Genomic DNA, 13,022 nt, shown 5'->3' with positions numbered 1-13,022 from the left:
TTTGCCAACAACTCAACAACATATAAAAATCAATTACTCTGCTACTGCTAGCATGTGCTTAGGCCTTACAAAGGATTTTTTTCCTCTTGGAGGTAGAAAAGAAAAAACACAAATGAGTTGTTAGTGAAGGCCTGTATTTTTTGTGTGTGTGACAGAGACAGAGAGAGGGACAGATAGGGACAGACAGGAAGGGACAGAGATGAGAAGCGTGAATTCTTCATTGCTGCTCCTTAATTTCCTCAGTTGTTCAGTGATTGCTTTCTCATATGTACCTTGACTGGAGTACTCAGCAGAGCAAGTGACCCCTTTCTCAATCCAGCAACTTTGGGCTCAAGCCAGCGACCTTTAGGCTTCAAACCAGCAACCCCGCGCTCAAGCTGGAGACCTCAGGGTTTCGAGCCTGGGTCCTCCAACTCCCACTTTGACTCCGATGCTCTATCCCCTGCGCCTCCACCTGGTAAGGCGAAGGCCTGAAATTTTCACAGAACCAACCACTTATAATATAATCTAGTGACTTTCTCTCTGGCAAAGTACTTCAGCAAAGGAGTGAAATATTAAATAGACAAGCTACTGGAAGGGGAAAACAATTTGAAACTCTCCAATTTTGTCAAACTAATGGGGTGTTAACTACCTATTCTAGGGCTCAAGAATTAAAAATGTGGTTATGAGATTTGGGAGGGCCTGGTAAATCACAAATGAAAAAGAAAAGGCTTCTCAACATCCAAAGAACAATTTCCCTTTTTTTCTTTTTAAATCAATGCCTCCACTCTCGTCTGACCAATTGCCGAAAAATCTTTAAAATACTCAGGTCACCTGACCTGTGGCAGCACAGTGGATAGGGCATCTGACCTAGAATGCTGAGAGCCAGTTTAGAAGCCCCTGGCTTACCTGATCAAGGCACATAAGAGAACCAACCATGAGTTGATGCTTCCTGCTACTCACCCCAGCACACATTTCTCTCTCTCTCTCCTATCTCAAAAATCAATAAATAAAAAAAAATTTTTAAGGGAAAGAGAGACTGGAAGGGAGAAAGGTGAAAAGCATCAATTCTCTGTTCCTGCACCTTAGTTGTTTGTTGCTTTCTCATATGTGCCTTGACTGAGGGAGGGGCTCCAGGCAATCCAATGACCCCTTGTTCAAGCCAGTGACCTTGGACTCAAGCCAGGGACCATGAGGTCATGCCTATGATCCCACACTCAAGTTGGCGACCTCACAGCTTCAGACCTGGGTCCTTAGTGTCCCAGGCCGTTGATCCATTGTTCCACCAACTGGTCAGGCAATAAATAAAATCTTTAAAGAAATAAAATACTCAGAAGGTCAACAAACAACTGCGTAAATAAATACCTGTGTTAGGAGTCAATCTGGCAACCTTGCTCAATATGATCTTTGAAGCACTAGTACTTTATTGGTGCTTTAAATGCAATTACATAAAAAATGTGAAAAGTATATTTACTTCACAGTACCTTTGGTGCTCCACTTTTTCTTACTTTAATATAATCTGAGGCAAGAAAATTCAACTTTTAAAAATATTTAGTTTACTTAATTGTAAGAGGATTCAACTGATCCCTAAAATGATCTGTGAACTGTCCTTAAACTTCACACCCTTCCAATCAACAAACTATTATGTGAGAAGAATGTGCAGAAGTAGTTAGTAAATGGACTAAGAGGTCTTTTAAATCACTCGATTATTATTCCATGGAATAAGAAAAGTTCTCTCTTTTTATTCCTCCCTTATTTGGACTGGAACAGTTACCCACATTACCAAAACTTAAACTTTTTTTCAGTATAATGTATCCTGAAAACAATAAGCTTCTAGATTCTAGATTTTTTCTCAAATACACAAAATAAGTACAGAAACTTAAAATGTTTCAACTCCACTATTTGTTACATGAAATTACTCTAAAACAGAGTCTTTCAACTGCCAGTTCATAGACTAGTCCCAGTCCACAAAAGAGTTAACCACCCTGGTTCTTCATACGAACATCATGGTGGTTCAGGATGGTTAATTATTTCACAAATGGAACATCAGGTGGTTAACTCTTGTGGACCAGCACGAAATTTGACAGACCAACACCAGTCAGCAGGCTGGCGGTTAAAAACCATTGCCCTAAAAATACAAAATCTTCAACGTTAACCAAGACTTTTTAAGACTGTATTTATTCATTTGAGAGAGAAGAGAGAGAAGGAGGGAGGAGCAGGAAGCATCAACTCCCATATGTGCCTTGATCAGGCAAGCCCAGGGTTCCGAACTGGCAACCACAGTGTTCCACTATACCATGATAGGATAGGCAACCAAGATTTTTTAAAACAAGGTTTATGCAGCAGAGTCAGTGGGGATAATGCCACAAATATTGGCAAGCTGATATAAACTATTAATCTACTTACAAAAAAAATAACTATTTTGCAGCAAGCAGTAGTAAGCCTCCAAAACATATTTGCTTTACTTAGATGTGAATAAAGAAATGGATTCCCCCCCCCCCGAAGCTGGAAACGGGGAGAGACAGTCAGACAGACTCCCGCATGCGCCCGACCAGGATCCGACCGGGATCCACCCCGCACGCCCACCAGGGGGCGACGCTCTGCCCACCAGGGGGCGATGCTCTGCCCCTCCGGGGCATCACTCTGTCGCGACCAGAGCCACTCCAGCGCCTGACAGAGGCCAAGGAGCCATTCCCAGCGCCCAGGCCATCTCTGCTCCAATGGAGCCTCGGCTGCGGGAGGGGAAGAGAGAGACAGAGAGGAAGGAGAGGGGGAGGGGTGGAGAAGCAGATGGGTGCTTCTCCTGTGTGCCCTGGCCGGGAATCGAACCCAGGACTTCCGCACGCCAGGCCGATGCTCTTACCACTAAGCCAACCGGCCAGGGCCAGAAATGGACTCTTGAGCACAGTAAGCTAACAAATGGTAATGGAACTACATCTACAAAGAAATTCAGCAAAATTATCCAGACATTTCCCCTCAGAATAGAAATATAAACCAAAATTTCATATTCAGACAGTGTTGTCCATGTGTATACATAAACAAAACTGAGAGGGGAAAAAAGGAAATTTACTTATGCTTAAGAACACAGCTGTCTCAAGTCTCCAGGGAAAATCTTACTAACCTTTTTACTACAGGCAAGGAAAAAACAATTAAACAATTATTTCAACATAACCACCTATTATTTCAGCCTTCTCAAGTAATCTAACCTGTACAAAATCTCTACACAAAGAGGAAATGAAAGAGGATTTACTAGTCAACTCTCCTGCCCCTTTTCCAAATTCTGTTTCCCCCTCTCATAAATCTAACACTTGTAAGTAGAGAAAGTGTAGACTGATTTATGTATAAGAAGACATATTTAGAATGTACTTCCTTGTCTATCTTTAAGGAGTCGAATGCAGGATTAGGAGGAAAGAACATGAGTAAACAACCTTTGGCTCCACAACACCAACTGAGTGCCACCCAAAACTTACGTAGAATTTTCCTCAAACCAAAAGATTCAGAAAAACCAGTAAGAATTTATCCCAAATAGGTCAATACAATACATTTAACTTAGCTAAGAAAAAATAATGTCCAAATTTGATAAAGATGGTTTCTTTCAGGCACCGAATCAGGTTGTGAAAATAAATGTGCGTAGAGGTAACTTATAAAATACTCAAAGGCAGTTTCTAATTATTAGTCTTTAAAAATGTAAGGAAATCTCAAGTGTTAAAAGTTAAGACTGGGTACATTCTCAGTTGAAAGCTCAAAACCAACTTTAAACTCCAGCAATGTTAACTAGGACAACTAAATGGCTGTCCCCACTTACTATAAACAACAAATTCTGAAGTCAAGCCACAGAAACTTACAAAAATATCCTATGTACTGTTTCAAAAAAAATATTCACTCAAAGTATGGGTATAGTTTTGCAAATAGGATGTATTTATTCTATCTTTTATCCTTAGTAAATGAGATTTCAAAAGCAAATTAGCAGCTTTTAGCCTACAGCAACTCAACACTATACCAGAAATAACTTCCATTTCTTCACTAACACATATATATATGCACACCCACCTACCTAAAATCAGGGAAAGGACAAGTGGAACCTAGGTACCTATAATCAAAGAATCCCATTCTACTTGTGATGGCAATAAGCCAAGTCTTTCTTCCTTGTCCCAGCATTTCTCAAAAATGACATTACACATGGGTTCTACTCACAGGGGTACATGGCGCTGCTCAGGATCAGCTCTGGTCAGTTCTTCCTCTTCAATATCAGACTCTCCTCCTGAACTACTGTCAGTGACATCTGAATCAAACGCTTGTTCACTGCACCTCAAGTTGGCTATACCACTAGCTGTAAATCTCTCCAATTCTTCTGCAACCGAATCGCTTTTCAGGAAGTTGCTAAGTCCCTCTGAAGTGGTGGTCTCACCGGCAGCTTTTCTTAATGCAGCTTCAGCCTTTCGAGTCAGCATCAACTGGCTTCGGGGCCTCAAAGATTCCAAGTTTGGAAGTTTGCTCAAAGTTTTCTCTAAAAATCCACCAAGCTGATGCTGTATATGCCTCTCCACCTGCTTGGCCTGCACAACCTGTAAGCGCTTCTGTAACCTGCGGGCACGGTTCTCAATATCAGCCTGCCGCCGCAGTAAAGCTGTTATCCTTGTGTCAGAATCTAAAGCACTGAAAAGAATGGAAGACAGGGGAGACTTTTTACCATCTAGCTTGACACCCCCTAAGTTAGAACTGGAGTCTGTGTTAGGTGACAACCTACTGCTTCCTTGAAGTGCCGGCTGTTCCATGGAATTTACAGAAGATTTGTTTGCAGTGCTATTATTGCTAAATACAGTTGTGTGTTCTACATCAAGGCTTCTATGTGGAAGAGTGCAATTGGTCATACCCCCCTTCAAGTCCCCAGATTCAGATGCCACCACTTCACCCCCCTGAGAAGATGAAGTGAGAGTTCGTTTTCCCCCATTGAGGGGACTGGAATTGTCATGATCAGAATGTGTTGAACTTTTAGTCAATTTCTTAGCCAACCCATTCACAGGTGCTTGTGGCAGAGCTGTCTGACCACTTGTATTCATGGTTCTAAGATTTTCCAAGGAAAACTCCAAAACTGGCTGTCTTCCCAACAGCTCAGCTCGGAGTTCATAGGACTGAGATAAGAAAGGGTGAGATTTAAGGACTGTCTGCTTGCTGAAGACACCTTGCAATTTCAATGACTCCTTCGATGAAACCGGTGTTACATCGGAACAGAGATAAGATGCCACCAGTGGTTGCAGCTTTCCCAAGTCTTCCTTAGTAGGATTATTTCGGAAGTCTAGACTGGGATCCTCTGCAGCAATGGCTTTTCTTTTGGTTCCGTTGGCAGCAATAAGGATATTGGCGTTGCCGTTATTTTCGGCACTGCCAGGCGACAAAGTGGAGGATGGGGGAGCCAGTTTGAACCGGATATGGTGTGCTTCAGCTGCTGCGTCAGTGAGAGCGGGCGCCATCGCAGCCATTCAGCACAGAGAGACAGGAAGTCCAGCCTCTCCCGGTGCCGAGGCCAGCTCCACGGCCCCTTACTGCCTCTCCAGAGAACAGACTAAAAGAGAAAGAAGAAAAGGAAGTCAGAAATACAAACACATTAGAAAACACCGTAAGTTTTTTAATACAAATACTACTTGAGGCTGTAATCTAAACCCTGCCTCCAGCCATTCTGGAGACCTGAATATCCTTCATCAGGAGAAGTGTGTATGTGCATGCACACATATACTCCTACACAAGAGAAAGACAGTCCACCCTTTTTTGTCACTTGTTACCACAGGCTGACAGTAGTTAAAACAGAAATTCCATCCTGAGAGAATCACAGATAATTAAAGGTCAAATCACCTGCATTTAGAGGTCGCTTTAAACTTCTTAAATCAGTGGTTTTAAAGCAAATTTAACAAATTAAACACCTAGCAATTAACAGAAGAATTACTAAGGAACTCTCCATCCTTACCAAAATGTTTGTATGCCAAATGTCATAGGTCTGTGCATTTTTCTAGCCAAAAAATCCAGTGTTCAGCAGTTTCTCACTTCTCTTCAAGATGGATCGTACCAATGCTTAACTGTATCACACCTATAATCAATTTTCTTTCACTGCTCTCAGTACAGTCAACCTCTTAAATTAATTGCCCGAGTATCTCTTCCCTTTACCCCAAAATTTCTAGAAGGAATAATATAAACAGTTGCCTCTGCACTCTTCTCTCTTCTCTAATCTGGCTCCTGCTGCTTTGGCAAAAGTCACCCAGTAATCTCATAATCAAATCCCAATGGTCGCCTGACCTGTGGTGGCACAGTGGATCAAGTGTGACCTGGAATGCTGAGGTCGCCAGTTCGAAACCCTGGGCTTGCCTGGTCAAGGCACACACATATAGGAGTTGATGCTTTCTGCTCCTCCCCCTGCCTTTCTCCCCACCCCACTTCTAAAATAAATAAATTTTTTTTAATCCCAATGGTCAAATCTCAGTCCCCATTCTATTTGACTTCTCTGAAGCACTAGGTAGCACTGACCAATCCACTCTTAAAAATTCTCCTTTCCAGATATCCTTGATACCAAAGTTCCTCCTCCTGCCCTCTTCTCTCAAATCACTTCCCCAGCAACAATCACTACTAATACATATGTTTAGGCCTCTTAAGGCTCAAAAAAACTTGCTGAGTTGCACTAATCAACATTCTCACCTCCATGTTCCTCAAGCTCCCAGAAACTCGAAATTTATAACCCCTCACCCAGTTTTATTATCTCTGGTAATGGCATTGCTTTCATTTAGTAACACAAGTTAAAGACCTCAGTCATCTGCCTCTTCTTTATCCTCTTTATCTGGTTTGAGAACAAAAGGAAATCTATGTAAAGAACAAAGCCAGACCCGGCCCTGACCAGTTGGCTCAGTGGTAGAATGTAGGCCCAGAGTGTGGAAGTCCCAGGTTAAACTAGCCAATCAGGGCACACAAGAGAAGTGACATCTGCTTCTCCACCCTTCCCCCTCTCCATTCTCTCTCTCTCTCTTCCCTTCCCGCAGCCAAGGCTTCACTGAAGCAAGTTGTCCTGGGCACTGAGGATGGCACCATGGCTTCCACCTCAGGTGCTAAAATGGCTCCAGTTGCAACAAAGTAACAGTCTCATATGGGCAGAGCATCGCCCCCTAGTGGGCTTGCCGGGTGGATCCTGGTCAGGTGCATGCAGAAGTCTGTCTCTCTGTCTCTCTGCCTCCTCGCTTCTCATTTAAGAAAAATACAAAATAAACAAAAAACGAGCTAGGCTCTGGCCAGAGGCTCAGTGGATAAGAGCGTTGGCCCAGTGTATGAACATCCTGGGTTCAATTCCTGGTGACAGCACACAGGAGAAGCAACCATATGCTTCTCCTTCCCCCCCTCTCCCCTTCTCCCCTCTTCCCTTCTGCAGCCAGTGGCTCGACTGGTTCAAGTGTGGCCCTGGGTGCCGGGGATGGCTCCATTGCCGAGCATGTCTGCCTAAAACAGTATGTCAGGCACTAAAAACAACTCGATACTCAAGCATTGGCCCTAGACAGGGGTTGTCGGGTGGATCCTGGTCAGGGTGCACGTGGGAGTCTGCCTCACAGTCTCTTCTACTCTCACCTAAAAAAAAAAAAATTAACCAAAAAAGAGGAACAAAGCTAGCTGTTCTTAAAAAGTGTGGCATAAGGACTTCTTGGGAGCTCAAAGACCATTTCATGGGTCCACAAGATCAAAACTATTTTCATAGTAATACTACAAATATTTGTCTTTATTTATTTATTTACTGCATAGACATTTGCAGTAAAGTAAGGGCACAAAAACAAGGCTGAGCAAAGCTGCTGGTACCTGAGCACAAATCAAAGCAAGGGTACCAGAGTATACATACAGTAAGTGGTCATTGTATTCTCTATTGATTTAGTTTTTAAAAAGTCAGTTCCAGCCCTGATAGGGTAACTTGGTTAGTGTCATCCTGATGCGCCGAAGTTGCAGGTTCAATCCATGTTCTGGGCATGTACAAGAATCAACAAAGGAACATATACGTAAGTGGAACAACAAACCAATTTCTCTCTCTCTTTCCCCCTTACTCTCTAAAGTTAATTTTTTATAAAGTTCCACTCGCCTGACCAGGAGGTGGCACAGTGGATAGAGCGCCGGACTGGGATGACGAGGACCCAGGTTCAAGACCCCGAGGTCACCAGCGTGAGCGCAGGCTCATCTGGTTTGAGCAAAAGCTCACCAGCTTAGACCCAAGGTCGCTGGCTCGAGCAAGGGGTTACTCGGTCTGCTGAAGGCCCACAGTCAAGGCACACATGAGAAAGCAATCAATGAACAACTAAGGTGTTGCAACACGCAATGAAAAACTGATGATTGATGCTTCTCATCTCTTGTTCCTGTCTGTCTGTCCCTGTCTATCCCTCTCTCTGACTCTGTTAAAAAAAAAAAAAAAAGTTCCACTCAACAATGTTCTTAATGAAATTAAAGATTTTACTAAATCTCCACTCTTGACTATTTTTAAAAAATGTTCTGTGGGTGAAAAGAAAAGTACCCATAAAGTACTTCTGCTGTTTTAAGAAGACTGAGAAAAAGCACCATACAACTGCATTGCAAGCTGAACTAGGTTTTCTCATCTAATACTATTTTTACTTGGAAGAACGACTAACAAACTGTCTAGTTGGCTTTGGCCAATTGGCTCAGCAGTAGAGCATCGACCCAGCATGTGCATGTCCCGGGTTCAATTCCTAGTCAGCGCACACAGGAGAAGTGACCATCTGCTTCTCTACCTGTCCCTTTTCTCCCTTCTTTCACTCTCTCTCTTTTCCTCCTGCAGCCATGGCTCCAATGGTTCAAGCAAGTTGGCCCTGGGTGCTGAGGATGGCTCCATGGCCTCCTCTCAGATGCTAAAATAGCTCAGTTGCCAAGCAACAGAGCAGAGGCCCCAGATGGGCAGAGGATCACCTGGTAGGGGGGCTTGCCAGGTGAATCCCAGTCAGGGAACATGCGGGAGTCTGTCTGCCTGCCTCCCTGTCTCTCCCTTAATATAAAAAATAAATACATAAATAAATAAAAAATAAAACTATGGTTATTCAGATTTAAGTAATTAGCATTTTCTCAAAACTAAAGTGAACCTGTACTTCAAGAAAAACCACTGACAATGTTACTGCCAATTTGAAAATCTGAGTGTTCAAGCAAAAGTAAGTATTTTGAAAACTTGTATGGGCCATAATGAACTTGAACATTTCCCTACTACTTAAAAAGTCATTTCTGATTAAATACACTACTGCTAATATTAATAAATGAGTTTTTAGTATCATATAATGAAATATGTCAACATTTGGAAGATCTGTATAACTCAGTAAATGACCAAATGAACAATTCATGTGAGAAACTCAAGTACAGGTAAAAGCAAGTGCAAGAGAGACCAATGAATTTTAATCTAACACAGCAACCTTCTATCTTTTCCATCTCATGGCACATATTAACTAATTACTAAAATTCTGCATGTCATCAAAAAGATTTTTTTTGGCAATCTGACCTTAAATAGGTATAATTTTGATTCATTCATACCAGATGGCTCTTATGGTTAGCTGTTGTGCTTTTTTATTATTATTTTTTGACAGTCTAAGAGAAAAAAGTCTAAACAGTTAAGTATTGCATGCTTTAAAAATTCTTATAGCCCTGGCAGGTTAGCTTGGTGAACAGAGCATCAGCTCGGTGTGCAACGTCCTAGGTTTGATCCCCACTCAGGGCACACACAAGAAGCAACCATCTGCTTCTCTTCCTCTCTTTCTCCCCTTCTCTCTCTCTACCCTTCTCACAGCCAGTGGCTCGACTGGTTCAAGTGTAACCCAACCCTCAGGTGCTGAGGATAGCTCCACTGATTCGAGCTTCAGTCCCAGACAGGGTTGCCAGGTGGATCCCGATCCAGGCTCATGCCCGGTCTGTCACTGTCTCTGTCTCCCCTCCTCTCACTTAAAAAGTAAAAAAATTGCCCTGGCCGGTGGCTCAGCGGTAGAGCATCGGCCTAGCGTGCGGAGGACCCGGGTTCGATTTCTGGCCAGGGCACACAGGAGAAGCGCCCATTTGCTTCTCCACCCCTCCGCCGCGCTTTCCCTCTCTGTCTCTCTCTTCCCCTCCCGCAGCCGAGGCTCCATTGGAGCAAAGATGGCCCGGGCGCTGGGGATGGCTCTGTGGCCTCTGCCCCAGGCGCTAGAGTGGCTCTGGTCGCAACATGGCGACGCCCAGGATGGGCAGAGCATCGCCCCCTGGTGGGCAGAGCGTCGCCCCTGGTGGGCGTGCCGGGTGGATCCCGGTGGGGCGCATGCGGGAGTCTGTCTGACTGTCTCTCCCTGTTTCCAGCTTCAGAAAAATGAAAAAAAGAAAAAAAAGAAAAAAAAAAAAAAAGTAAAAAAATTCTCGCAGCACACTGGTTGAAAATTGCTGATCTGGCCCTGGCCGGTTGGCTCAGTGGTAGAGTGTCAGCCTGGCGTGCAAGGGGTCCTGGGTTCGATTCCCGGCCAGGGCACACAGGAGAAGCGCCCATCTGCTTCTCCACCCCTCTCCCTCTCCTTCCTCTCTGTCTCTCTCTTCCCCTCCCGCAGCCAAGGCTCCACTGGAGCAAAGATGGCCAGGCGCTGGGGATGTCTCCTTGGCCTCCGCCCCAGGCGCTAGAGTGGCTCTGGTCGCAATGAGCCGAGGCCCCGGAGGGGGCAGAGCGTCGCCCCCTGGTGGGCGTGCCAGGTGGATCCCGGTCGGGCGCATGTGGGAGTCTGTCTGACTTTCTCTCCCCGTTTCTAGCTTCGGAAAAATACAAAAAAAAAAAAAAAAGAAAGAAAGAAAGAAAATTGCTGATCTAACAGAGTACCAGAAGTTCACTAATATGATTTTATATTTCACATTCCAACTAACCCTGATGAAACTATTACTTGTCAAGTTTGAGTATAAGGTCAAGGAATTGCCAAATTCTTCTGAAAAGATTATATAAATACTCCTCTTTTCCAACTATCTGTGTGAAGCCAAATTTTCTTTATCTACTACTATACAACCAAAACATACCACAATAAAATGTATGCAAAAGCCGGTGTGAGAACCCAGGTGTTTTCTACAATATTATGCCAGACATCAGAAAGAGTGCAAAAATGTGAAACAATGCCATTCACTAAATTTTTTTGTTCTGGTAGGAAAAAAATGTTATTTTTATAATTTATAATAGGTTGTTTTAAAAAGAATTACATCAACTGTTGATAATATCACATGTAAAAAGCTCTTTGGGTTGTCTCAATACCTTCTAAGAGTGAAAAGGGGCTTCAGATCAAAAAATTTGTGAGCCACTAAACTGAAGACTCTACCCTCCTTGGAAAAAAATCAAGGCGAAGAACTTCCAATTTGGTCAAACTTCTTAATTTTTAGATCAATACCATGGTAGGACCTATAGGACTACATTAAGGATTTTTACGCTATGAGAATTCAAATCATTAATATCAAAATATTTAAGTAAATGATTGAAGTAACATACATACAAATTCCAACATACTTACAGTTCAAATTTGTCTATTGTTCTATGTAATTGCCAAAAGTTTCTCATTCTAATATTGCATTTTAAAAAACTGCCTATGGAATAATCAGATCTTCTGGAGCTTATCAGTTTTATCCTTATCAACTTTCTGGCATATGGCATACTATGTAACACAAACGATTCTATGTCCATTTTTTCTATTTCTTGAGTTTAAAATTAATGTTAATTCCTAACATAGTATAAATGGCTGTGCTACATAGACTAACAGATGAACCAATGCAAATTATGTTGTCAGTTTTATAGAACAGAAAACATCTTCCATAAACAAAAATCACTATCAGATCTCTTCCATCAATCCAATCTCCTCCTCTTTTGAATTGGTATCAATCATTATCAGTGCCAGATAAATACTGCATAATACAACAGTTGAGAAAAGTATATAGTTGTAGCCTACTCCCCAAGAGCACTATATTATATATCTCAGCAATGGCAGGATCTTGGGATTCAAGCAAGGACACAGATGTTACAAAGCTTACACAAAACTTAGTTGGGAAAACCCAGATTCACCTACCACACTCAGGTCTTAATTAACATCACACACAAAAGGTACTTAAGCAGTAAATATTCCGTTTATTTTATAATATTCAATTCCTTAAAGCTCCCAACTTAAAGAAAAATCTGCTGGCTCAAATCCCATCTCTTTCAAAATTTCTCTGACCCTGAAAAAGTACATCTATGATCTATATATAAATCATGTGTATCTAAAAGGCAAGAATTTATTTTGTTTATACAACACACTATCCTTGGTCTCAATACCTCCATAGGATGCACTGCAAAGAGTAGCTACTAAAACAATCACCTAAACTAAGTAGGGAGGGAGAAAAGGAGAAGAGGGAAAAACAACCTCTTCAAAAGGAATTCCACTCCTAACTCCTAAATCTTTATCTTCCTACACCAAAACAATCCTACTGTTAAGAAAAGATCAAAATCTACAATCCCTCTCTCCCTTAATTCACTTGAAATGCTATACTGAGATTCAACATTACCCCCAAAGGTATTCACAGACAAGGAGAGCAGGACACCAGGGTCACATCATGGCTCCACCTTCATTTAAATTATTTAACTAGCCTGACCAGGCGGTGGTGCAGTGGATAGAGCGTCGAACTGGGATGCTGAGGACCCAGGTTCGAGACCCCGAGGTTGCCAGCTTGAGCGTGGGCTCATCTGGTTTGAGCAAAGCTCACCAGCTTGGCCTGACCTGTGGTGGCGCAGTGGATAAAGCGTCGACCTGGAAATGCTGAGGTCGTCGGTTCGAAACGCTGGGCTTGCCTGGTCAAGGCACATATGGGAGTTGATGCTTCCAGCTCCTCCCCCCGTCTCTCTCTCCTCTCTCTCTTTGTCTGTCTCTCTCTCTTCTCTAAAATGAATAAAGATTAAAAAGCTAAATAAAAAATAAAAAAAGGAAAAAAATTTAAAAAAAAAAAAAGCTCACCAGCTTGGACCCCGGGTCGCTGGCTCGAGCAAGGGGTTACTCAGTCTGCTGAAGGTCCAC

The 13,022-nt window shown here is 42.8% G+C and overlaps 1 protein-coding gene across 4 annotated transcripts in view; it reads right to left on the bottom strand.

Annotated features, from left to right (window-relative positions):
* Positions 1–13,022, bottom strand: part of KANSL1 (KAT8 regulatory NSL complex subunit 1) — a 217,615-nt gene that overhangs the window by 142,855 nt on the left and 61,738 nt on the right. For all 4 annotated transcript variants that reach the window (XM_066262685.1, XM_066262684.1, XM_066262683.1 and 1 more), the window contains one exon: positions 4,174–5,542. In XM_066262685.1, the coding sequence (XP_066118782.1) occupies positions 4,174–5,459 (1,286 nt within the window). In that variant the 5' untranslated portion in view covers positions 5,460–5,542. The remainder of the gene's footprint in view (positions 1–4,173; positions 5,543–13,022) is intronic.

This window comes from Saccopteryx bilineata, chromosome 2, assembly GCF_036850765.1.
Source record: "Saccopteryx bilineata isolate mSacBil1 chromosome 2, mSacBil1_pri_phased_curated, whole genome shotgun sequence".
Classification (NCBI taxonomy): Eukaryota; Metazoa; Chordata; class Mammalia; order Chiroptera; family Emballonuridae; genus Saccopteryx; species Saccopteryx bilineata.
Note: the sequence above shows the minus strand (reverse complement) of the source record. Positions and strands in the feature narration are given on the sequence as shown.